The 26,446-nt window shown below is 55.1% G+C and overlaps 1 protein-coding gene across 1 annotated transcript in view; it reads right to left on the minus strand.

Annotated features, from left to right (window-relative positions):
- Window positions 1-26,446, minus strand: part of LOC104301512 (rho GTPase-activating protein 39) — a 63,473-nt gene that overhangs the window by 7,021 nt on the left and 30,006 nt on the right. The window contains exons 2-5 of the mRNA XM_054173464.1: window positions 25,135-25,527; window positions 14,089-15,397; window positions 8,606-9,152; window positions 6,809-6,898 (exon numbers count right to left, since the gene is read on the minus strand). Coding sequence (XP_054029439.1) covers window positions 6,809-6,898; window positions 8,606-9,152; window positions 14,089-15,397; window positions 25,135-25,527 — 2,339 coding nt within the window. The remainder of the gene's footprint in view (window positions 1-6,808; window positions 6,899-8,605; window positions 9,153-14,088; window positions 15,398-25,134; window positions 25,528-26,446) is intronic.

Consider the following 26,446-nt stretch of genomic DNA (forward strand, 5'->3'; position numbering starts at 1 on the left):
CGCAGCCCTCCACGTCCCCCCGTGAGCCGCAGCCCTCCACGTCCCCCCGTGAGCCTGGCACGTCCCCCCGCGAGCCGCAGCCCTCCACATCCCCCCGTGAGCCTGGCATGTCCCCCCGCGAGCCGCAGCCCTCCAGGTCCCCCCGTGAGCCGCAGCGTGGCACGTCCCCCCATGAGCCTGGCATGTCCCCCCGCGAGCTGCAGCCCTCCACGTCCCCCCGTGAGCCGCAGCGTGGCACGTCCCCCCATGAGCCTGGCACGTCCCCCTGCGAGCTGCAGCCCTCCACGTCACCCCGCGAGCCGCAGCCCTCCACATCCCCCCGTGAGCCTGGCATGTCCCCCCGCGAGCCGCAGCCCTCCACGTCCCCCCGCGAGCCGCAGCCCTCCACGTCCCCCCGTGAGCCGCAGCCCTCCACGTCCCCCCATGAGCCTGGCATGTCCCCCCGCGAGCCGCAGCGTGGCACGTCCCCCCATGAGCCTGGCATGTCCCCCTGCGAGCCGCAGCCCTCCACGTCCCCCCGCGAGCCGCAGCCCTCCCCAAGGGCTGCTCCGGCTGCGCCTGGCTCAGCAAGCGCGGCGGGCACGCGGAGCCAGGGTTCCCAGGGCTAACCCCTGTGACACCAAGGGAAATGTTTGCACTGCAGAGCACGGATTGCTGGGAGAGCTTTTCCAAAGCCCTTGGCCTTTTGTTCTTTTTCGAGTCAGACTGCTTGCTGAAAGCAGTGAACAGATCTGCCCTATTTGATTCTCTGCCAGGCTCAAAGCTTGCAGTTGAGTTCAAAATCCTTGTGGCTTTAAAATCCACATTCTGGTCAGATGCTGCATACTTCAGGTCAGCCTTTCACACACCCTACAGCTTAGGTAACCTGGTCAGCAGCCTGAGCTCCTCAAGCCCCCTCAGGCAGGAGGAGGACAAGCTCTTCCCAAGCAGAACAACAATTCGAAAAGGTAAGAGGTGAGCTCTCCCCTCTTCGGCTCTCAGCCCTGGGCTGCCCAGAGCAGAACAAGCAGCCCCTGCCGCAGTCACTCTGTGACAGCTGGAGCAGAGCCTCTCTGGAATGCTGGGCCAAGGCTGCAGGAGGTCCAACAGCATCCCCCCCAGCTCCCACAGGCAATGGGAAGGGAACTCAGTTTTAATAATTTCTCTCTCCTGGGAATATCTAAAGCAAAATATTCCCCACACACAAGAATCCTGCTATCCCAGGCATGGTTTGTACTAGAAATGTCTAAGGATTACAGAAAACAAAACCAAGGAGCTGCTTTGTGATGCTTGACTGTTCCAAGTTACAGCTTGGGTTGTCGAATGTGCAGGCAAGCCCTGGTGCAAAATGTCATCTGCCTGATGAAGGAGGGGATAGGAAAAAGCCTGGACTGTGTCTCTGCTCACAACAATTACATGGGAGGCAGCACATTCAAAGCTAATTAAGAGGACCCATTTTTTCACACTCTAATTATCCCATGGAAGCCATAATCACCCTGAGAGTTTAACAAGGTTTGCCTTGCAGAGCCTGCATGGCCGCTGTGTGGGCAGCAGCTGGACACATTTGCTTGAGGCCTGATTTGTGCTTTCCCAGGAAGCTCCTGGATCCTGGCAAGAGCCTATGGTCTGCATCCTGCCCTTTCTGCAGCAAGGTGTCCTGCTTCCAGCAACCACCAAGCTGCAGCCTCTGACACAGGGGGGACTGCCAGGGCCATCGGTGGAGCTATCAAACTTCAACCAAATAAAGAGAAAACTAAACCTGTCCTGTGTGTGAGGGCCTGGACCTGTGCCTGCCCATGGGCCCAAACCAGCTGAAAAGCAGAGGGAGCCCCAAGGAAGAAGAGAACCAGCACTCTGCCATAGCAAGGCTCACACCTTCCCTGCACAACGTGTAGCCCCCCTGCCACGCAGCAGAAGGCACCCAGTGGGAGTGCTGCCTGGGCACATGCAGGGCATAGTGGGTGAGGAAGATGAGGAGAAGCTGGGAGGGGAGCAGGAAGCTGCAGAGGGAAATGTGAGGTAGAGGAGCAGCAGGACAAGGGAGGGGATTCTGCTCCTCTGCTCTGCTGAGACCCCACCTGGAGGTTTGAATGGGGAAAGACAAAAGCAGGAAATTGCCTTCCCCTGGGGACAGGCCAACAGTGCCCATTCCTCCCCTGAGGTCTCTCACAGGTATGTAGCGGTGGGGGAGGTCGGCTGGGTTTGGGAGCTATGATTAGCAGGGTGCTTCGTGCCCAGGATACCTTGGCCCTGGACACATTGTCTGGAAATGCTTTCAACCGAGCGAGCAGGAGGCGCCCGGGGCTCTCGCCCTCACCTTGCTCGCTCCCATTTTCCGCTTCCCCCCAGCCCTGCCTGCCCTGGGGTCCTGCTCCCTGCCTGCCCTGGGGGTCCTGCTCCCTGCCTGCCCTGGGGTCCTGCTCCCTGCCTGCCCTGGGGTCCTGCTCCCTGCCTGCCCTGGGGGTCCTGCTCCCTGCCTGCCCTGGGGGTCCTGCTCCCTGCCTGCCCTGGGGTCCTGCTCCCTGCCTGCCCTGGGGTCCTGCTCCCTGCCTGCCCTGGGGTCCTGCTCCCTGCCTGCCCTGGGGGTCCTGCTCCCTGCCTGCCCTGGGGTCCTGCTCCCTTGCCTGCTGTGGAACTGTGGCTTTCTTGCACTGCTCAGGCAGTGCTGCTGCAGGAGTTTCCCCTCGTAGCAGCTGTGTCTACAGACACTTTGATTCTGGTGGGTGCCTTTCCTTCAGATTTGTGCCACATTATCCACACATCGGATTGTAAGACCTGCAGCTCTGGAGCCTGCCGCGGAGGAGAGACCCCAGGGACCGTCGCCAAATTCCTGCTCCCTCCTCGAGAGCACAACCTGGCGTTCCCATCGGCTTTCCCCAAGCTCCTGGCTGGCCTCTGGCTTTGTAAGTGGGGTAAAGCTATTTTGTGTCTCAGCCTTTTCCATTTCTGAATTCTCTACATTGTACATAAGCATCCTGGTGGAATTTGCAACCGAACAGAACCTGTCAATAACCTCATCAGCTTCACACAGAATTTGTGGGGTGGGGTCTTCAGGAAAAATAAAGATAACTATCGTTTTGTAACTCTGCCTCGTTAATTTAACCCCAATCAAATCAGCTGGATGAGGGAAGATTGAGACTGGAGATGAAGAAGAAATTCTTGACAGTGAGGGTGAGGAGAGACTGGCACAGGTTGCCCAGGGAGGCTGTGGATGCATCCTGCCTGGAGGTGTTCAGGGCCAGGTTGGATGAGGCCTTGAGCAAGCTGGGCTGGTGGGAGGTGTCCCTGCCCATGGCTGGGGTTGGAACTGGATCTTTAAGGTCCCTTCCAACCCAACCCATTCTGTGAGTTTATGAATTTAGCTTTAGGCTTCACTATTCCAAACCAGGCTTTTAAAAGGCCTGGCTAGAGCCTGATTCCTGCCATGTGGCTCCCCACACACAGTACCCAGTGGGCTGGGCACTGCCCCTGGCCCTGGGCACAGGGATAGGCAGCTCTGCCTGCATGGGCTGCAGAGGCCAATACTGCAGGCAGTTCCACTTCTCTGAGCACATCAGGAATCTGTGAAGTCCAAGTTGATCTCTTATTTCCTGTGGTGCCACTGTAGCCCCAGGAGCTCAGCTCAGAAGACTAACAACCCACACAGTGAAAAAGATTGCAAAGGAAAATATTTTTTCCATGTGCTGGCCTAGAAACACATGCAAAAAGCTTCCTACAGAGCCTCTCCTTTCCCAACAGGTTCAAATCCAGGCAGGGCACAGGCAGGAACCACTCTGGAACAGGCCTGAATGCCCTCCTGCCAAGAATGCCTTAAAAAATGCAGCAAACAGTGAGGATCCAGAACCTGTCTGTGGGACGTGGATTGGAGCATAGCAGAAGCTGTTGTCTCACTGCTTCTCCTGTGTCCTCTCACAGAGCTCAGCCTGGCACAGTCAGAACAGGCTCTCAGACCAGGGTCTTGCTGTGCTCTTTAGCCCAGGGGTAGGTGTCTCCTCAACAGCTCAGCTGGGCTTTGCTTGGCACCGCTCTCCTGGCTTAAATCTGCCCAGGAATGACCGTTTCACAGCAGTGTTTTAGCCTCTTGTCCTCATGCCACCACTGCATCCTTCTGAATCCCAGCAATGCTCCTCCATTCCTCAGCAGCCTGCACTGGCCCTCAGGAGGATAAGAACCAGACTCTGCTGGCTAACAGCAGGTGAGGTAGCCTGGGGCTATGCTGCACCTGGACTGGCAGCCCTCCTCTTTGACTTTGTCCCTGAAACGGTCCATGCTCCTCACCTCCCCAGCACCCTGCTGCCAGCTCTTTAACCAGCTCATGTTGTGCTTCAGGACAGAGAGCTCCTAAGCCTGCAGACCCACAGCAAAGCCAGGTGGTTTCCATTTCTTCTGTTACAGCACATGACCAGAGATTTTCTTCCTCTTGCTCTCCCCAGGTGACCTGCAGTTTCTTTCAGCCCACTGACGACCTCCCCTTGCCTGCAGCTCCAGCTCCCGTGGGGCTTCCCCTGCTGCACTGACCGGCCCTGGAAGGGCCATGGGCAGGACGTGTGGAGCAGGTACAGCACTGGTTTGCTCTCTACCCCTTCCCTATGAGCTCCCAATGCTCTGTTTGGTTTCTGACCACATCCCAGCACCATGTACACACTTCATACACAAGATGCAACATGTCTTCCCCTCCTTCCAACAGCTCTGCAGAACCTGCCACTGCACCTAAGGACATTTCCCCTGTGTGCAGTACTTTGTCTTTTCTCTGCTGCTTGACCATTCAGCTACTCAGCCATGCCAGATCCCTCTGCATCTTTAGTCCTTATAATCCTGACTAGTTTGGTACCAATACAGAGCTGCCAGCCCATTACCTGCCTCCTTGCACATTCCTGCATGGTCAGCAGACAGCCCCCCTGAGCACACACACACGCTCACAGAGCTCACTTCCACCCGCTGTTCTCCTGCCTTTCAGTGGGTTACTGATCCACAAAAAGACCTCAGACCACCTTTGGGGTTACTCACAGAGAAATACACCAGAAGACCAAGACTGCAGAAGTGCAGCAAACTTCACAACTGCTCCTGTGGGTGCCTGTCAGGGGGCAAATCTTCACTCGGCCAGCGCTCGCTCACCAGCCCCTGCACCCCAACTCCCTTTTCCACTGGCAGACTTACACACAGGCCTACTGCACTGCTACTATTCAGTTCTGTCTGAAGACAGTACATTTCATTTCCTTATGGATTTCCCTGCTAAATTGCTGCTAAGCATCCAAGTATTTCAGAGCTACTAATTAACTTCTCACAACAGTCTTGCAGCTTCAGGGAGCTGCATTCTATCCACCCCTCACACCTCCAGCAAGCAGGGCTGGGGATCAGACACAGGTGTCCTGAGGAATAGCCTAACCTTTCCAGTCAGCAGCAGGTAGAACCTGGTGTGTTCCTGCAGGATTTGCCTTTGCTTCAGGCACAGCTCTGTGGTCAGACCCAGGAGAAAAGCCTCAGTGGTACCAGTCACTTATGAAGAAGCTGGTTCCAGTGACCCGCTGGCCCTGCTGCCCCCTTTGCTGTGCCCCTTGCCAGCTCTGCAGAAGCTGGCAAGAGCCTGCAGACCAGCACAGTTGTCCTGAAGCCCCAGCTCACTGCCAGAGCAGGTCTTCTGCATGCCAGGAAGCTGACAGAGTCCAGGGAAGGGAACAGCACATGATCTGCCACCACAGCCCCAGCTGAGGCCACACAGGCACTGCTGGCTTCCCAGTGCTCCTTGTGGAAACTCAGTAAAGCTCTCCTGGCATGCCCAGAACAGGTCAGGTATCCATGTCACACTGATCTTTTCTTTCCATTTATTTTTCATTTGTAGGTAGCCCCCACCTCCACCTTCCTGAGCACAGCCCCCACACATGCAGCACAGACAAGCAGGTACCCAAGGGAGCCTGCTCAGCCCTCAGACACTCCCTCTGCACCCTCACCTCTGGGGAGCTGCCCCTAAAACTACCACAGCTCCCATGAGCCATTTGAAGGCTCAGGATGGGCTGGACTCTGGTGGGCCTGAACAGAAAGGAAAAAGACACAGACCTAGCAGAAATACAATCCCTCTGTGCAGGTCTCTGCTCTAAATCCCACCAAAGACAGAGCAGCCACAGACACCTCTACTGCAGGTGCTGCGACCAAGGGACCTTTTCCTGCAGCCTCACAGCTGCCTCAGGGGAACAGTGACAGAGGGAAGCCTCTGCAGGAGGCTCAGCTGTGGTGTCCACGTTTCACACATCTGCCTGCTGGCCTCAGATAGTGCTCAGCAATGCAGGAACCTCTCCCAGATTAAAAACACCAAGGTCCATGATAGAAACTGCTGCCTGATATGAATTCACAGCATTGGGTCAAGTTTCCTGAAAGCACTATAAAGGAAAAAAGAATGGACTTTATCCAGCATGAGTTCAGGCAGATAAAGCATCACCCTGCAGTCAGCAGTTCAGACCTCAGGCTGGAGGAACATGTGAGATTTATTTCTTCAGCAGAGATGCCACTGCAAACCCTGGACTGCAGAGTCCAGCAATCATGGACAATGGGGAGCAACGCTGGAGAGAAAAACCCAGAACTCTTTGCCTGGTATCAGTGTCCCCCTTGAAGGGAGTGGCTGTGAGAGAAAAGAGTCTCCCCCTGCCACCCACCCTGTGTGCAGCCCAGCTGCCACCCAGCCTGGTGATCCATGCTCTGGTCAGAACTCCCACATCAGCCACCTGCACCAAAGCTTCCCACATCTATTAGAAATGATCTGGTTCACAGCATTCCTGCCTGTCCTAGGTCAATGCAGTCCTCCCTTTTGGACCCCTGCATGCTGTGCTTCCTGTACCTTCATCCTCAGTGTTTTGTTTCCTCTTTTTCCTGGATTTTGAGTTCTTCTTGGTTTTCAGATCCACAAGCTCCTTGATGCGCTGAGCAACTGAAAATTCCAAAGAGGTTTTGGATTAATGATGTGAGATGATAAACCACCAAAGCCCTTGGACATGATCCAACCCAACTCCAGCAGGAAGTCTGCTAAGGCAGAGGTCCTGTAGCACAGCCAGCTCCAAGAGCACCAGAGTGAGGGGCCCAGAGCATCACTGAACTTCTCCAAATGGTCAAAGAGGCTGCAGGCAGCAAGTTTACAACTCGAACAAGGTAGGAGCTAAGGAACAGCCCACTAAAGTAGTGCTGGCTGGGTGGTGTTTCACCCACAAGCACAGCTGAGGGGAAGGGGTTTGGAGAGAAGTGACAAGGGTTTAGAACCCTCATGGAAACCCAAACTAGTGCTGCACATCCATCAGTTCAGTGAAGGAACCTCAACTTAAGGCTACAAGCACGAAAGCACAAGGCAAAGGTTGGCACTGCACCACTGCTGCCTGTAGGATACACTGGCAGGGGCAGAGGTGCTAGGGCAGAACTTCTGCACCTGCCCTGGGTATCTCTGGGGGCTTTAAGCTGTGTTTGATGCCCCAAGCGGATATAGATGCTCTGGTTTCTCACCTGAGATTGGCCAAGACATAGCAAGCTGAAATAGTGACAAACGTGCCAACAATCCTCTCCAGCCTGACACTTAGCTTTTATTTTGCACAGGGTGTTACAGCTTAAAAGGAGGGAAATAACCAAGAATGTGCTGGGCTGGCCCCCAGGGTTTCCAAAAGCCAGGTAAACTGGGACCTCCTCAGCACAAACCCAGCATCCTCCAGGGCCTTTGCTTGCCAAGCTATGGCCTGTTTGTAGCTTTGCAGTGACTCCCTGAGAAACAGCCATGTTACAGTCATCCTTTGTTTGGCCTGCTTTAGGGAACTCGTGTCTTCAGAGACCCCAGAGAAACTCTGCCCTTGGCAGGCAGACAGCAGCTCTCGCCAGCGCCGATTCCGCCATGCTGCTCGGTCAGACGAGCTGCGGCAGTTTAGGCTGGGTGCCTCCTAGGCTGCCACAGAGTTACACCTCCAGTGTCCAGCCCAGTGCACACAGGAAATAGTGCATTGCTACCCATAAATCCTGCACCCTATAAATCTGGCTGCAAAGCCATTGTCTTTCTCTTTCTTCCCTCTCTGCTCCCGTGGGAGATGCTTCCCTGTCGGGTACCGTAGGGCAGTATCTCAGGCCTCTGGGGCCTGTTTAGGCCTAATGCCAGGATGAGAAGGGGGGAAGGGCGGTCTCAGGCCTGGCCAACCTAAGACCTGCCTGGCAGTGGGGGAAAAAGAATGAGCTCTGGCATTTTGGGTGCACCCTCAGGTGGGGAGAAGGGAAGCAGTGGTGTAAAGGAACGCTGTGTGCTTTGGGATATGCTCACCACTATACTTTGGGGTTTTGTGGAATATTAAATGCATTTCCATTTAACCTTTCCATCACTACCCAAACCACTTGTGTGACTGTCGTTCCTTTGCTCCTCCTGGGGCAAGAGAGCATCTGTCCTGCTCTAAACTAGGACACAAGCATGCTCTGGGGTGGGTGTCCCAAGGAGAGCTGCTGGGAAAGCAGCTGGCAGCAGCCTCACCTCGCCAAGGGAGGACGACCTGCCCCAGCACGTCATGCTCTCCCAGACCCTAACCACAGCACTGGTCTGCTGACAAAACCAGACACCCCTGAGCAAGTGGCACAGCCCCCAGAGCACTGCTGGGACGATGCACGAAGCACTTACTGTTTTCATCGCTGTCCAGGTGCCGATAAATATAACCTTCCAGGTAGGACTGGAACTTGGGTGACGGGGAGAAGAAGGCCAGGCTGATGGCCATCAGCTCCCAGCCCCAGGCCAGGCTGCGGTAGCAGCTGTTATCTGTTGTCTGCCTGATCAGCTGGATGTAGAGCTCATCCCGCAAGCCCTGCATGCTCCAGCACTTGGTGACGGTGACCAGCGCCACGTGGTTGCGATCCATGCGGGTCTGACGATCCCCCATGTAGCTCTGCACCAGCTTGAACATCTCACAGGCCTCCTTTTTGATGGCCCGGTTGCTAGTGATGAGCATGGGCTTCTTGATGGAGCCCCCGTTCCAGGACAGCATGTTGGAGAGGGAGATCCTGCGGCGGAAGATGCCCTGCGTGTGCATGTTGAGGTTCTTCGAGGCCCAGTCTGCCATGCTGCTCTGCGAGATCGGCTTCCGCAGGGTGCTGTAGGGGAAGTGATAGCCCAGGCAGCTGCCAGGCTGCCCGCTGCTCTCCTGCTTCGGGCTCAGCTCCATTGTCCCGGGCTGTAATGGAGAACAGAGGGGTTGAAAGCAGCACAGGTGACTCCTGACCCTGCAGGGAAAACCAGCAGCAGTGAGTCAGGAAGGTGGCAGCTCTGTACAGGCCATCACTCTCTGCACAACCGGTGCCACCCTCATCATTCCGCAAGAGCCTGGCTGGCACAGCTGGACACTGATGTAGTCCCCAAGGGAAGCACTGGGATATGGAGTAACAGGGCCAACTGTTCAAGTTGTCTCAGGGCTGAAGGGAACAGGCCAAGCAGGAGCTGGGCTGACAAAAGAGCTGCAGGACAGCTCTGTGGCACCAAGCACACAACGAGGAGCCAACTTTCTCCCTGCTCTTTACCTCTCAACTCCTGTGGAGCCACAAGATCCTAGTAGGTGGGTGGGGAACAGAGACCAGACACCTACAGCACTATCAACACTGTTTCCCTCCTTTACCCACCATGGGCACTGCAATCCCATAGCTGGTTCCTCCCTGTACTATTTCTGGAAGTTCTAGAAAAAAAGAAAAAGGGGAAAGAAAAGGACAAGCCTGAATCAACCATCAGGAGCTGCTGAACTCTGGGCAGCCTGCATCAGTACAGCCTCAGCACTCAGGCACTGAAAACCTCTATCTCAATTCCACCACCACCATCCTAATGTGGATACTGGGCAGACACACATACAGGGCAAGATAAGCTAAGAGAAGTGCAGTAAAGCATGGGCAGAACTATTCTGAGGGTGTCCCCAGCACAAGAAGGACATGGAACTGTTGGAGAGGATCCAGAGGAGGCCACAAAGATGATCAGAGGGCTGCAGAACCTCCCCTGTGAGGACAGGCTGAGGGAACCAAGGCTGTTCAGCTTGGAGAAGGCTCCAGGGAGACCTCAGAGCAGCCTTCCAGTACCTGAAGGGGCTCCAGAAGAGCTAGGGAGGGACTTGGGACAAGGGCTGGGAGTGCCAGGATGAGAGACAATGGTTTTGAGCTGGGAGAGGAGAGATTGAGACTGGAGATGAGGAAGAAATTGTTGAGAGGGAGGCTGGGGAGACACTGGAACAGGTTGCCCAGGGAGGCTGTGGCTGCCTCCTCTCTGGGGGTGTTCAAGGCCAGGTTGGATGAGGCCTTGAGCAACCTGGGCTGGAGGGAGGTGTCTCTGCCCATGGCAGGGGGTTGGAACTGGATGAGCTTTAAGGTCCCTTCCAACCTAAACCATTATACAAATCTATGAATCCATGAAGGCAGTCACCCAGGTTGGGTAAGTTGTGTAGAGACCAGATACCTGCATCAGTCACCTCCCACCACCAATGGTGCTGGCTCTCATCATACCCTAGAGACACACCACACACAGGCCCTGGTCCCCTGTTCATGGAGGAGATCCAGGATGTGGTTACAGACCCAGTGCTCCTGCCAGTGCTGTTGCACAGGACCCGGGGACACCTCTGCCACAGGGCCCTTACCAAGACAGGCACAACCTTCCCCAAGTCAGAATGGTTCACTGCTATGGGGTTGTTTTTTCTTCTCAGAGAACTAGGGAGAGCTGCAGTCTGCAATGATCCAACTCCTCTGTTCCAGGCACAAGTGCACTGCTCGCAAGCTGGCGGAGACGAGCGGCAGAGGCAGAGCCCCTGCGGCTCCCACACTGCTCAGCTCTGCACGCAGCCCTCGTCCGTCCTGGCTCCTTGCTCCTTGCTTTGCCCTGCTGAGACCACACCTGCAATTCTGTGTCCCTGATTCAAGAGAGACAGAGATCTGCTGGAGAGTGTCCAATGGAGAGCTACATGGATAATGAAGGGACTGGAACTGGACTGCTATGAAGAAAGGCCGAGAGCCCTGGGGCTGATTGGAGAGGAGAATGCTGAGAGGGGATCTGATCAGTGTCTGTAAATATCTGAGGGGTGGGTCTCAGGATGAAGGGACCAGGCTCTTTTTGGTGGTGCTCAGTGATAGGACAAGGAACAGCAGGCACAAGATGGAACCCAGGAAGTTCCACCTCAAATGAGAAGAAACTTTTCTGGTGTGAGGGTGCTGGAGGCCTGGAGCAGGCTGCCCAGAGAGGTTGTGGAGTCCTCTTCTCGGGAGACTTTCAAAACCCACCTGGATGTGTTCCTGGGTGACCTGCCCTGGGTGATCCTGCTCTGGCAGGGGTTGGACTGGATATCTCTGGAGGTGCCTTCCAGCCCCCAGGATCTGTGACTCTGTGAATCTCATAGGCAGAGCTTTGGTAGTATTGATCCCAAGAAAATGATGTGGAATAACTATGTGTGGGCATGCCACACTTTATTTTGCCCAGCCAGAATTCTCTGTTCTGGTTGGAAGTGGCAGCCTGGGACACATTGAACTCTAACACCCCAAGAGCCTTTTTTGTTAGAGTAGAAATTCCCACACAGAACAAGTGGGAGCTGAGCAGCCCACTCTTCACTCTGTGTTCTCCAAGGAGAGCTCCAGCAAGTAGGAAAAAGCCAGACAAGCCGATCTCGAGGGTTTTGGTTCCCAAAGGAAGACCAAGACACAGAAATGCTGTTAACTGGAGGGATTTCAGTAACAAAAGGGAACTAAAACACACATTTTCTTTCTTTGCACGTGACCTTTCGCTCCCGTGCCACCGGCCTGGAGCGAGCCGACAGTCACTCACAGCTCAGCTCTGAGACCTGTGAAGCCAGTGTTTGCTCCTCAGCAAGGAAGAGCTGATGAAGGCACCACAAGGGCTTGTGCAGTCCAAATCCACCCTACCACACCCCCACCATGCACCTGCCATGTGGATGACAGGATTAGCACACATCACACCCCTCAGCTTGTTGCCAGCCTGGGGCACTATCATTTCTGTTGCTTTTTGAGGTTTTATCAACACTCAGCAGGGCTGACTAAAAATCCCTGCCTGCAGCTCTTTGCCATCCCCATCCTCACTCTCCTATAATTCACATTCCATGCCCAGGGTTAGTTTCCCTCTTCATACCCTAATTCAGCTTGTTAATTCTGAGGATGAGGTGGTAGATCTTGGTTCTCTTCTCTCTCTAGACTTTATCTCTCAATCTTGCATGCACAGCTACTCAGCTATTATCTTTGGGCTGACAGTACACATCCACCTCTGCTCAGCCTGTCCCAGCACTTCTGCCCACCCTCCTCAGATAAGAACAGCACAGGACATCACTGGTGACTCAAGCCACACGGTGCCATTTGCAGGCAAGGCAGCAATTTTGCTGCTATATTCTCTGCAACTTCCTCCCCTGCTTACTTGGACTCATACATCCCAGAGTATTTCTGTACATACAGTATTTATTTATTGACTCACAGCCTTTACCACAACATCCTGGAGAAAACATCAGTCTGGAGAAGAGAAGGCTCCAGGGAGACCTTAGAGCACTTTTCCAGTACCTGAAGGGGCTCCAGGAGGGCTGGGGAGGGATGTTGGACAAGAGCTGGGAGTGCCAGGATGAGGAACAATGGCTTTGAGCTGGAAGAGGGGAGATTGAGACTAGAAAAGAGGAAGAAATTCTTGACTGTGAGGATGGTGAGACAATTGCTCAGGTTGCCCAGGGAGGCTGTGGCTGCCTTCTCTCTGGGGGTCTTCAAGGCCAGGTTGGATGAGGCTTTGACCAACCTGGGCTGGTGGGAGGTGTCCCTATCCATGACAGGGTAGGGACTGGATGAGCTCTAAGGACCCTTCCAACCCATTCTGTGACTCTCTGAATCCATCTCCTTACATCCTCTTCTGTACTCTCCTTCCATCCTACTGTGCATGAATTATTTTAATTCATTTCCAAGGCCATTCACAGCCCATCCCCAACTCACCATCTCTTATGCCTAATCAAGACATCAAGTCTCAGCTCTCCCTATCAATGCAGCGAGGTGTATGCAACACATCCTGAAGAGCAGACAGCAGTCTGCCAACAAGTCTGATGAGGCTCTGAAATGAAACTGCTGAACTGTTAACATACAAGTCATGTAAACTCAAACTGGCCCTGTGCTTGACAAACAGAAAACATGGGAATCTGGGATACAGGTTTAAAAAGAGTTTCAGGTGAAAGCAAGGCACAACTGATCAGAAATTCCTGTGAAGAGGAGGACTCAGGCAGGGCAAGCTGAGACGGCAGGGAGGTGCCAAGTGGCTTTTGATAAAAAGTCACACCTCCCAGGGCTGCTGGAGCAATCTGAAGCTGTGAAGGAGCTTTGCCAAATGTGTTCACCAAAGGCCTTGGACTGGCAAACAGCAGAAAGAACAAAGGGTTAGAATAAATGGTCACTTTTCATGCGGGAGGATTGCTGTCAGCTGTGCCTTGAAGAACAGATGCAGGGACTGGGGCTGCTCAGCAGGAGGGAAATGAGGGAAGGAGTGAGCAAAGGGAAAGAGGAAAAAGTCTCCACAGAACATAACACTGCCTGTGTAGAACCTAAACCTGAAAAGCAGGAAGCAAGAGTCTCCTTCAAAGCCTGGGAAAGATGGCAAACTAAATTCTGCAGCAGTGCTGTTACGGAGGAAAACCACTGCACCGAGCAAGCTCTAAACCGGCGCTGGAGGCACCGTCACAGGCCTGAGGAGTACTTCTGCTGGGTGTCAGGGACTATGTGAAGGGAGAGCAGAGCAGCAGGAACTGCTGGGAAGCACAAAAAGAGAAAAATGCTGCCATGTGGCCATGGAAATCCTAACACCTGTGTCCTGCACCCCACCACTGTGGCCATCCTAGTGCAGGAAGGACATGTGAAGGCAAGGCCTGCCAGAGGAGACGTGAGTGATGAGGCAGCAGATTTACTCAGACACCACAGCAGAGCTGCCCACAGCCCCTCCACAACTCTCTCTCCTCTCAGGCCACGAGTCTGAAATGGGGTCTCCACCTGTAAAGCTGGGAAGCTTTGTGACCCATTTGCCATTGTGCAGGCATGTTCCACCTGCAGCACACCCACTAAACCCAACCGAGCCCAGCACAGGAGTGTGATAACCGCGGGCAGATGGGGAGGTACCTGGGAGGAGAGGCGGGGAGCATCTGCTGAAGCCAGACTGGACTGACTGGTCACATTCTTTTCTAGAGAATCTATTTTCTCAAAAGTCCTCTTCTGCCTCACTGTGTCCTGTGGAGCAGCCACGTCGCTGGGGAAGCTGCCCCTGCTCTCCAGGCCCGGTCTGTAGAGGGACCTGTTGCTGGCTGAGACGTCGTCCCTTGAGCTCCGGCTGGAGCATTTCTTCAAGTGGTCAGACTGAAATCTGACCTTGCTGCTCTCTGCTGGGATGCCACTCTCCAGACTCTCAGCATCAAGGCTGGCTTTGCTTCCCCTGCAGGCTGCTGACCTGCCCACCACGGCACGCATCTCTGCGATCAGCTTATCGTTCAAAGCCGTCAGCTCGCTGCTGCTGCCCACGGAGCCAGGTCTTCCCTGACCTGTCCCTTGCCTCCTTCCTTTCCTTTTTCTCAAGCTTGGAGAAGGGCCAGTGGAATAACCAGAGTCCTGATGGCTTATGCCGGTCGGGTACTCTGGACTTTGCAGGCTGCTCTGCCGACTGTGGTGGGCTTCCATGTTCTTGAGGACATTGGCTTCCAAGATTCTCCACGACTGCTTGAAGCTGTCCTTCGAAGTAAGCTGCCCAGGCTGTTTAGCAGAGGCATCAGTTGTGGCAGCAGAAGAGTGAGAGAGTCTGGAGGACTGGTCCACACTGACCATGTGTTTTATGTATTCCCTGCCAGCTGGGCTGTACTCGGTGGCAGAGGGGTTGCTGGCATGCTGCTTTGCCCCTTGCTGCTGCTGCTGCACACCAGGATGCTGCAATAATTTGCTTCGTGGCAGCTGCTTTTTCAAGCTATTGCCTGGTGACCTGAGTGGAGACATCCCACTTACACTGATGCTTTCAGTGTCCATGTCCACAGGTGGCTCATCATAAACTGGAGACTCTAAGGATGGCTCATCATATATAGGTGCAGGGGAGGCGTATTTGGGGGATATAGGTTGGGGGGTTCCTGTCTGGCTCCTTGGAGGTGTTTGAGAAGTTGGACCATTCATCAGCACCAGGCAAAACCCACCATTCTCTGTCTTTTTGATCTGCATAGACTGCTTTGCTTCTGTAGGCATTTGCTTTGTGGCACCAGGGCTCTGAGACCTGGGCTGAGGCTGAGCATATATGGCTGGTTTTGGAAGAGGTTTCTGGCTGTTGGCCTCTGGACTGCTCTGCAGCTGAAGGGAACTGTTTGAAGAGCTCTGCACCTGCCTCAGACTGTTCACTTTGACCAACATAGCTGCCTTTGTGCCTGGCAAAGGCTGCCAGTGGGTAGGAGTCTCCCTAAAAGGAAGAAAGATACAAGCACAAATAATTATTTAAGAATTCTATGGAGGGAAGCATCCTCTGCTTCTGCCCAAACCCCAGACTCTTAGTCCCAAAGTGCCTGGAGATTCCCCAGCCAGTTCCAGCAGCTCCTTACTGAGTCCTTCCTGGAGATCTCCTTTCCTGAAGCAGCAACACATCACTGTTCCACACACAATGAGCTTTTGAGTCATGAACAGCAGAACAAGATGAACCAAGTTCATTATACTGTAACCTATCTAGGGACCAGCAGCACCAAGGCAGGGAACAGTCTGTGCTTCCCCAAGCTCGTGAGCTGGCACGGCACCCAGGACAACCAGTGAAGGCCAGCAAGCTATCCCAGTCCTGAGCCTCTGCCTTCTGACTGTCTAACTGGTGACAGTCCTGCCAGGCCATCTTCTCTTTTGGATCCAAGTTTCTAAATGCATTTTGCAGAGAGGCCTATGGGATGTGTCCTCAGCTCACAGGAAATGTGCTACAACCTCAGTGCAGAGCGTCCTCCCAGTCTGGTGCACATGCCCTCAGATCTGGTTCCCTTGGCCAAACCTACTGGCCCTGCTCAGACCTCATGGCTGTGAAATCCTCTGCTGGGAGGCCTCTGACCTGTGGTGGTACTCAGGATCCACTACAACCCAACGTGCTCGCTGAAGCACCCCAGCTCCAAAAGCACATCCGGCAGTGCAAGCACAACCTGCTGTCAGGCTGCAGCTCTTGCTGGGCTGCATTTGTGAGCCTGGAGGAAGAGGGCACAGAAAGGCCCCAGAAAGAGCTCACAAAGTTCCCAGGTCTTCAAAGGCACCACTGTTCCCAGAAAGGTGTCCATGAACCTGGCCCCATTCTGTGCCCTCCCTCCACGCATCCACTACCAGCCATCACTGGGTGAGACCTGAGTGCACTCACATCCACGACAGATTTCCCCTAACACCTTCACAGCCATTCTGCTCTATCTGAACCTGGACACTTGTTCCCCATTCCATGCTGCTGGCCTGTTCTGCATGGCCCCAGCACTAGCAGATGGACCCACAGCCACTGCATGCCCGGAGCTGTCTCCCCTTGCTCATGTCGTCCCCAGCAAGCCTCAAGATATCCAGACATCCCAATCCTCTGGCACTCCCTCCTGCTCTCCAGAGACCTTCCACCTGCCAGGTCCATCCCCTTCCTTCAGCACAGCTTCTCTGTGGGGGCTCTCACCTGGCAGGGTGTGTCTGCACACACCCTGCTCTGCCTACCTCCTGCCCCAGCAGGACACATCTGCCATGGCAGCAGCCCCACGTCACTGTGGGTGCCCTGTTTCACCTACTTCTCCTCACAGTTACCCACCCCACAGCTGATATCCCATGTCCTGTCCCAACCCCTCCACTCCTAAGGGGCTGTTGTGCCCCTTCCCCACCCACTGCTCACCATCCTTTTGGCTGGCTCTGCACGGCTGTGGCCGCCAGGCTGGCACAGTGGTGGCAGGAGAGGCGAGGCCAAGCTGGCACTGCCCTGCTGCAGGTGCAGCTTTGTGCTGGCTCCCAGCCAGGGTCCAAAGGCCCCCCCTGCAGCGTGCTGCAGCAAGGCCTTGCAGGGCCCTTCCCCTCAGCAGACTTGTGCCTGCCTCCTGCAGCTACCTGGGTGAGTGGAGAGGCATTCAGAAGGACTGCAGCCCTCTGCCTCCCACCCTGGGTCCCCCTTGCTCCACAAACCTCCCCCAGCACCTTTGGCTGAGCGAGTTTTATTTTCAGCAGGCTCCTGACACCACCTCAAGATGGATGTGCCACTGCCAAGAGGAAAGACTGTCCCCCTCCCCTGCAGCACAGCCCAGGACAGACCCCAGCCCAGTCCCTACAGCTTGAGAAACACCAAGGGATTTGGAATTGTTCTCCCTCCACCTGCCCAAGCTGCCATCGAGCACAACTCCAGGACTCTCTCTCCTCTTCTACCATCAGCAACTCATTCTCTGCATGCTGCTTCCTGGAGGCACAATGCCTGGAGCAGGAGGAGACTGCCAACAGCACCAAGCAAAGACAAAGGCAGGCAACATCCAGTGGTAACAGCAGTATAGGGTAGCAGGACATGCAGCCCTGCACCCCACCAGACACCCCTCCCTGAGGACTACAAGGAATGATCCTCTCACCAGTGCATCCCACCTGCATGCAGCCAAGTCCTGATCCCAAGCACAGGCACTGCTGAAGCCCCAGCTGTTCCCTGGAGAGCTCCTGGACTAACAGGAAGAACCAGAGGAGCAATATTTGGTAGGTTTCTAAATGAGCATTTCTGACACTTCTCCACCTACCTCTCTGCTTGGTTGTACCAGCAGCAAATTTGTGGCAAGGAAGTGAGATTGCCAAAGAGTTGTGCTGAGGACAAGCAGGACTGAGCCACCCACAGCCTTCTGACTCAGTGTGGAGGTCAGGAGTGATTGTATGGGAGCAATTTTAACCCAGTGCTGCTGCCAGGGCAGCGCTGCAGCTGCACCAGCACTATCTGGTTGTTAAGTCCCAGGGCAGGACAGCCACAGCCCTGCACTGCTGAGGACCCTGAGCTACAGGCACGACACCCTGCCTCAAGAGACCTTCAGGTGAAGTAGGATTGGAAAACATCCCTGCACCCCATCAGAAGGTGCTGGACACCATGTCATGAGAGCCACCTCCAGAGGTTATTCCTCTCCCCGACCCACAATGTTTCTTCTCCAGTCACCCCAGGTGCAGGTGATCCCCTGCTTGGTGAGGGGTTGGCAGCCTCACCTCCATGCAGCACAGCACAGCCACACTTTGCCCCTGCACAGGCATCAGCAGGCTCAGCAGTGCCCGCTGCCCTGGTGCTCACCAAGCTGCTGCCAATCCAAAGTGGCAGGAACTCAGCCCCAGAGCTCTGCAGCCTCCTGACTCAGCCCTGGGTCACAGTAAGAAGCCTCTCCCTGCTTGCCCAGCAGGCAGCCACAGCACCTCCTGCCTGATCAATGCCTGTCCCAGCTCACAGCTCTGCAGCACTGGGAACATTCAGATCTGTCTCTGCTTGGGTACAGTGCTGAGTCGCACCACCAGCCCGGGCTCAGCAGAAGGGCTCCCACTCCAGGAAGACATCATGAATTCAGGGTCCTGTGGCACCCCAGCTAACCACAGCCATCCCCACTCAGCCAAGAGAAAGAGAATGGCCCTCTCAATTAAGAGAGAGAGATACCAGAACAAGAGGACACAGTCTCAGGTTGCGCCAGGGGAGGTTCAGGCTAGATGTTAGGAAAAAGTTCTATATAGAGAGAGTGATTGCCCATTGGAATGGGCTGCCTGGGGAGGTGGTGGAGTCCCCATGCCTGGAGGTGTTCAGGAGAAGACTTGATGGGGTGCTTGGTGCCATGGGTGGTGTTGGATTGGTTGATGGGTTGGACACGATGATCTTGAAGGTCTCTTCCAACCTGGTCTATTCTATGTATTCTATGTATTTCAGCCCTCAGATGAGGAATGAGGGATTTGATGTGGGAAATAAAAGGGGGGCTGTGCTCATGGCCTGCCCCAGAGGACAAACTGCTTACCTGTGACCTGGTGCCAGCTGGAGGGTAACTGGCACCCCAAAGTATGACAGCTCCTTGTGGCCCCAGATCACTTCACCAGGGCCCGAGGAAGGTGTTGCAGCCCTGCACCCTGCTGGGGACAGGAGGACAGATGGCCCTCAGCATGGGCTCTGCCAGGCAGGGGAGGTGGTGGGAATGGCAGGAGCTCAGTGTCAGTGTGGGGCTCTCTCAGCACCTGCCCCAGGGAAGCCCCAAGCACAGCTGGCAGGACAACAGGACAGGTCACAGATGGCCATGGTGAGGCAGTGAGCAGAGGAGCTCTGCACAAGTGCTCTGCTGCTCCCACATGCTCGGGTCCCCTCTTCCAGGCCCAGCCAGGACTGGCTTACACCAACTGCTGCAAAGCCCTGGAGCTGGCAGAGATCAGCAGCACCCCAGCAGCCCTTAGGACAGCAGCACAGGGACCTTCTACACGATGGCCAAGCAGGGTGGGCTGCAAAGGTACAAAAGCAGGAGATGAGCAAAGCCACCAGGTCACTGCTCCTCCTGGGCATGAGCACTGGTCCAGGCACTCAAGCATTTGCCAGGGGTTCCTCTATCCCTGCTGAGTACTGGTATCTTCCCAGGACCCCCGGCGCTTGCTCTGTGCCCACAGGCACTTTTACTTCAAGGAGAGGGTGCTGCACTCAGGAGCTTTGCTTTCAGGACTGGTGTGGGATCTCAGCATGTTCCTTCTGGAATGACTGCATGATAAAATCATAAAGGTTGGAAAAGACCTCTAAGATCATGTCCAACCTTCTGCCCAATACCTCCATGACCACTAGACCATATCTCAAAGTGCCACATCTACTTGTTTTTTGAGCACCTCCAGGGATGGTGACTCCACCACCTCCCTGGGCAGCCTGTTCCAGTGCCTGACCACTCTTGCAAGAAAGAAATTCTTCCCAATATCCAGCTTAAACCTCCCCTGGTGCAGCTTGGGGCCATTACTTCTTGTATTTGTTACCTGGGAGAAGAGGCCAGCATCAACCACACTGCAACCTCCTTTCAGGTAGACCTGCATGGCCCCTCTGGGATATTTAGGGGGGGTCTCACAGGGCCAGAGGAGCCAAGGGAGCTGTGCTGCTCTGAACACGGCCACCACACTCCCCCTGACCAGGAGGTTTGTAATTTAATGTGATGGAGAGATGAAATTTCTAAACAGGTCTCAATCAGTCAGTCTCATCTTGGACACACCTTACCACCCTCAGCCACTGGAGATCAGAGAAAAGAGGCATCAGCAGAGGGGACAAGGCAAGGCTTCTCTGAAGGGACCATTTCCACAGCCAGAAACAACCTCCTGGGGCCACATCCGGATACAGCTTCTCTCAACCCCATCCCCAGGATGCTGAGAAGACTGAGCAGAGGAGAATAGGAACTTCTTGACTTCCCAGCAAGCCAAAAGGTTCAGCCTTGTCCTTCTAAGCAGAGAAAGCCCTCACAGAAAGCAAAGCCAGTGGTGGAAAACCATCCCAAGGCAGCCTCAGTCGGCCCTGCCGAGTCCCCCGAGATGCTTCCTTCGAGGAATGCTTTCAAGCAGCTCCAATGTAAACACCGCAGCCCAGCCCTGGCTTTCCCAGCCCGCACCCAGCCCCAGCAGCCCGGCGTATCCGGCAACGCTTCCCAGGCTCCCAGGCCCCATTGTTTGCTCTTCCCTCCCAGAAGCCTGGGGAAAAGGCTGTCAGAGGTGGCTGTGCAGGGACATTTGTGCTTTAGCGGCGCTGCTGTCGCCACCTCTGGAGCCCGCGCTGGAGGCAGGGGTGGACACCCCACGGAGGTGACCCACCCAAACCCAAGCCTGCAGGGCCCTCAGGAAAGCTCTGAGGACACCTGTGCTTGTGTGCCCAGCCCCAAGGGCAGTGGCAGAAGGAGAACACAAGGCTCTCAGGAATCCCAGTGGGGTTTCTTGCCTGATGATGAAGAATTCTTATTGGCCTTGCTTACACAGGGTCTCGGGAGACACACACCCATGAGGAGGCAAACCAGGCTTCAAGAGGCAGAGGAACCCCCACAGCCACACTCACAGGCTTCACATTTCAGATCCTCTTCTAATCCCCCTCCCATCACACCATGCTGGCATGGCAAGACCAAGTCCCTTCTCCATCCCAGGCCAGACTGATGAGCCGCAGGGAAGGTCGGTGAGGGGGGGACAGGCTACAGAACCTACTGCCCATGGAGAACAGACTCATGTCGCCTTTTCAGAGGGAGAGAAGGTTTCTATGTGGAAGACTTCCAGATGCAGGGGAACCTCAGACTCATCATTCTGAAACAGTCCCTGACCCTGGGAGAACCAGAGATGGAGGAGAAAAAGGGGTGGTCCAAACAGACAGCATGGCTGGGGACTTGCTGCGCTGACCAGTGGCATGCTACAGACCAGCACACGGGCTGTGCTCCCAGGAACTTCAGGCTTAGGCACTCCACCACACTCAGCTCTTTCTCACCCACCAACCCCCAACAGGGCTGCTCACAGCCTCAGGCTGGTCTCATGGTCCCCAAGGGAACACATCTATCCTTTGCACAGCTTTCCAGCATGCCAAAGGATAATTTGCTCCTCCTCTCCCCTGGAGAGAGTCTGTCGTAATTCCTACCAGCATCCCAAGTTTTTGGGAGGGCCCTGGAGCTGAAGGTGAGCGCTGCCTGCTGTCCTTGATCCAGCTGCTCTGAGCTGCTGTGCTTTGGAGAGCTGGAGCAGCAGCAGGAGGACAGTGAGGGAGAGGGTAGGGTTGGTATGGAAAGAGAGGAAGAAAAGGCAGCATGGAGCAGCAGCACAGCACCTGCCTGGCCCTGCAGCACTGAGACAGGGCAGCAGGGACAGTGGATGTAGCAGTGCTGATAGAAGGCACAGGAGAGGAAGGGTGGGAAAAAACAGTCTGCTAAAAGGGAAAAAAAAAAAATCCTCAACCACAAAGTGTTGCTGAGAAGCAGAGCGAGCCCCTTCCCCCAGCGCTCCGCAGCGCCTGCTGGCAGGAGGCCCCTCCTTGGCACCACGCTGGTCTCTCCTGGCTTCTCCTCTGCCACAGGATGACAAACGGGAAGCAAAGGGAGACAAGCACTTTTTCTGCCATTAGAGACAAAAGTGAAACTGTCTTGTGTGCAGGTATCCATAAAGAGGTCAAATGCTACCACCGGCACTCAGCATCTTGGCTCTCTGTTTACGCAGCTGGGGGAAGAGGACACTTCCGTTTGGCTTTGGAAAACAAGGCAGGCAACAGAGCTGACAAGCTCGGAATGCTTTTGCTGAGACTGCAACAGACATCTCAGCAAGACCATTAGATGCCACCTGGGAACACTTGCTTTGGGCTCAGCTCCTTGCTCACCATTTCAGGAGCTAGCAAAAGGTAAGACAGCTCTTCTCAGGCATCAGATCCAGGCAGAAGTGCAGAGATGCAGTAGTGCCGACACGCCCTGAGTATGCAAGGAAGCAGTGGTCAGTCTCTGGCTTCCCAGAAAGCAGCTTCCACAGGCAACGCTGATGGCTCACTGATGTGGGCATATGGGGCAGCCTTGTGCATTCAAGCAGCCTGCTAGTTCCCAAGCAAGCTGCCACTCTCACCTTTCCTTCAACCAAGCTTGTTGCAGACTCTTGGGCTCAGGATGGAGCAATAGAAAGGCCCTTCCCACTCCCCTTCCTTGGAGGAGAACCAGCAGTGATGCCCAAGATGCTGCCCAGCACCATCCTGGCTGGCAAGGAAAGGTAAAGCAAACCTTGGTCTATGTTTCATTGTTCCCCTTCCTCCTATACAAGGGGGCCTGCATGTGGCCCTCCCTGCCAAGAGGACTGGAGTGCTGGCATCGCTTATCCCTCGAGGCACAGCTGTTCCCTGGACTCAGGCAGAGGCCATGTTCCCCTCCTGTGAGCCTGAGTCAGACATTTTCTGGACTCCATGGAGCTCAGAGTATTTTATGCCCTGTGCAACACTCTTGCACTTGCTTCTCTGGAAACACATGGTGTGTCAGTGCCCATCCCAGCTGCCTCACAGTGCTGGGCTGCAGAGGGGCAAGGAGCAGCAGCCAGTCGGTTTGTGGCAAATCCCATGTGCCTGTGGCTCACCTGTATGTCCCCATTGGTGGGGACTGGAGGGAGTTGGGAGCTATTTGGGTTCAGCTAAGGCATTTCTCACTGTCTGGGTGTCTTCTGGTGTGGCAGGGATCACCCTCTGGATGAGCCTGAAGCTCAGAAGGGCTGCACATGGGCCAGGAGGCACTGGCAGCATCGCAGGCAGCAGCAAAGCTCCAGAACCTGAAGCGCATCACCAGGGTCCACCCAGTCACGCAGATCTGAAGTGAATGCAGAAGCACCACACAGGGAGCAGCAGACAAGCTGCAAACCTCAGTTTAGAGCACTGCAGAACATAAATCACCATCCTACATGGGTTTCATCACCTTGGCTTTTTCCTTTCCTCCTTGCCAGCAGCAGGCACACAAAGATGCAACCTCTGTCCAAAGCCCAAGCCCACTGCATTGCCCAGAAATTAAGACAAGGAGCACTGGCAAGGCTGGCAGGAGTGCCAGGCTCGCCCAAGCTCTGCTCTAGCTCTTGGGAGAGTCAGTTCTCCTCAGCATGACTCAATTCCCCTCACTACATGGCCTCCCTAGTTGGTATCAGATTCTCCAAGGCAGGATAATAGCCAGACAAGGCAGGAGGGAAAGCAGGGCAGCCCTGGGCAGTGCCCCCTCCCCACTGTTGTCGAACTGGTTCGAATAGAAGAAAACCTCTAAGCCAAACAAACCAGCATCCCATTATGGTTCTTTCACTTAGAACTTGATCTAAGAAAGTAACTGGGCTTAGAAGCTCAGTCCCTGCAGCCCCACCTTGTGCCCTGGCCAAGGCTGCCAGGACAATCAAGCAGCTGACTGAGCTGGGAAAGAAGGAGCCAGAGCAGCTGGGCTCCCCCAAAGCCTGCAGCAGCCCAGCACCTGGCACAGCTTGGCCATGCCAGCAAGCCTCACCCCACACGCCCAGCAGAGCTCCCAGAGCTGTGTGACACTCACTGCTGCCGTCCCCAGCTCTCCTGTTCAGCACCTGTGGTGGGTTAACACCCATTCTGAAAACAAGGTGGAGGGCTTGCGAGCGCTTTGCCCTCCCTGCAGGGCGTTTTCCTCTGGGAAACTGAGTCTGTTCCACTCCCCCCCTCCCTGCCCAGCTAGGGTATAAAAGGGAGGACATTAGCCATTAGCTCTCCTTTTTGGCTCCTGCCTCTCCTGGACAAGAGCTACTGCAGCTGCCTTCCTGCTTCTCTGCCATGTGGTCAGGCCTGATCCTTCTCCTGCTGCCTCTGTGCCTCTTCAGAGAGAGACTGGTTCTATATTCTTGTTTTTATTCCCTCCCCTTCCATCCATCCTTGTTCCTTGCCCTTTTGAACCTTACCTGTTATTGTTTTATATGTATACATATTGTTTAAAGAAAACTCTTTGTCTCTCTGCTTCCAAGCTGACTCCAAATTATTTCTTGTTGAATTTGCTCCTTTCCTTTTTTCTCCCCTCTCTGTTGGGAGGGAGGAGGGGGAAGCAGGGGAGACATTCTCAGCCTTGCCCTCATCTGAGCTCTTAACTCCCAGTTAAGGCTCAAACCACTACAGCACCAAGGGCTCTAGAGCAACAATCATGTTTTGATAGGTGCTCTTATGGTGCTCCATATGAATGAGGCCTGGCCCAGACTGCAGATGTTCAGGCAGTGGCACAGCAGTGCCAGCAGACAGCAGTACCCCAAGAAGAGGAGAATACATAGAATACATAGAATACACCAGGTTGGAAGAGACCTTCAAGATCATCGCGTCCAACCCATCAACCAATCCAACACCACCCAAACAACTAACCCACGGCACCAAGCACCCCATCAAGTCTTCTCCTGAAAACCTCCAGTGATGGCAACTCCACCACCTCCCCAGGCAGCCCTCCCAGGAGGGCTCACAACAGTCACTGGCCTGGCAGGACTTGGCTCCAGGGCTGCACCCTCTTGGTGCTTTCCAGCCCATTTACCAGGCAGCTTTCCTGGCAACTGAATCCTCTCAGTGCATGCCCCATCCCTGGGGATATTCAAGGTGAGGCTGGAGTGGCTCTGGGCAACCTGATCCAATGGAGGATGTCCCTGCTGACTGCAAGGAGGTTGGACTAGATGAGTTTTGGAGGTCCCTTCCAACCCTGGCCGTTCTACGATATAAACAAAGAAGGTCAAAGCTCTCCTTACCTGCCAGGGCCCTTCCTCTTCTCTGCAGCACAGTCCCCTTTGCCCTTCTCCACCTCCTGCAGGAGCGCCATCTGGACGGGGGTGCTTCTGCCGTCGCTGCCGGTGCTGCCCCGGTGCTGCTGGCAGTCAGGCTGGGAGCTGTGCTTCATGGCCTGGAGCTGTGCCAAGGGCACAATGTCACAGCCCTGGGGCCGGTGCCACACCGTCTGCTGCGTGATGGCATTGTAGTAGTAGAAGCGGTTGTTGTTCTGGTCGAAGAGCTCCCACCACTGCCGCTGGTCGGCCTGGCGCACCCGCAGGTTGGCAGGGGGCTCCCAGCCGCACTCCCCCGTGCGCAGGTTGACATACATCCGCTGCTGCGAGCAGGGCTCCACCAGCTCCACCCAGTCTGAGCTGCAGGGACGGGACAGCTGCGTTAGTCTGGGCCACAGGCTCAAGGCAAACAGGTTGTCTGAGTCCTACAGAGCTACTGCCTCTGGGCCAGGCAGTCCTGCTGCAGATCAAAGCATTGCTTGGGGCTATTCAGCAATCTGATGAGCTCAGGGAAAGACGAGGGGAAGGGTTTGAGATGGGACCGAGCCGATTCAGCGCCTCCCTGACACAAGCAAAGGGAGGTCACCCCTCCCCAGCCCAACCCTGATGTCAGCTCATGCCACTCACCGGCTCAGGACAAGTGGCAGAGGGCCGGTGAGCATCATCTGCTGATGCTCTGATAACTGATGCTGAGGGCTGGCATGGCACAGGAGTGCTGGTGTGGTGCAGGTGAAGCTCACCCTCAAGAGCAGGGAAGATCTGCAGGACAGGATCTGCAGAGCAGGATGTGCTCCTGGGAGACGCACCCTATTGTTAACGCCACCTTGGGAGACTAAGCCCCTAGCTCCTGACAGGGAAAGCAACCTGCCCAAGTGCCTGCTGACAGGTATCACATGCTGTAGGGTGGAAGGGGACCTCTGGGTCACCCAGTCCCCACTGGGAGCCAATACTGGCTTGCCTGAAGTATAAAATGTAGGGAGCGGCTGGAGGATGAGACTATCTCCATTGCAAGCTCTTCCTGTCCTCTCCTGGCTGATGAGACAAAGCCCCTGGTGGCCCTTTGGGTGTAAAGTGACCCAAAGGACATGCATGGCCTGCTGCTGATCCTCTGCCACCCAGAGAAGCTCCTCTAGCCCCAGGGTCCCCACACCCACAATGGTCCAGCCTAGGGTTCAGTGAGAGAGCAGTGCGGGCGCAGTGCTGCGGGCAGTGCTGCGGGCACAGCAGCAGGATGGGTTTGAGGGAGGAGGCACTGGGCTGTGCAGTCCTCACCCTTGGC

Source organism: Dryobates pubescens, chromosome 26 (assembly GCF_014839835.1).
Source record: "Dryobates pubescens isolate bDryPub1 chromosome 26, bDryPub1.pri, whole genome shotgun sequence".
Classification (NCBI taxonomy): domain Eukaryota; kingdom Metazoa; phylum Chordata; class Aves; order Piciformes; family Picidae; genus Dryobates; species Dryobates pubescens.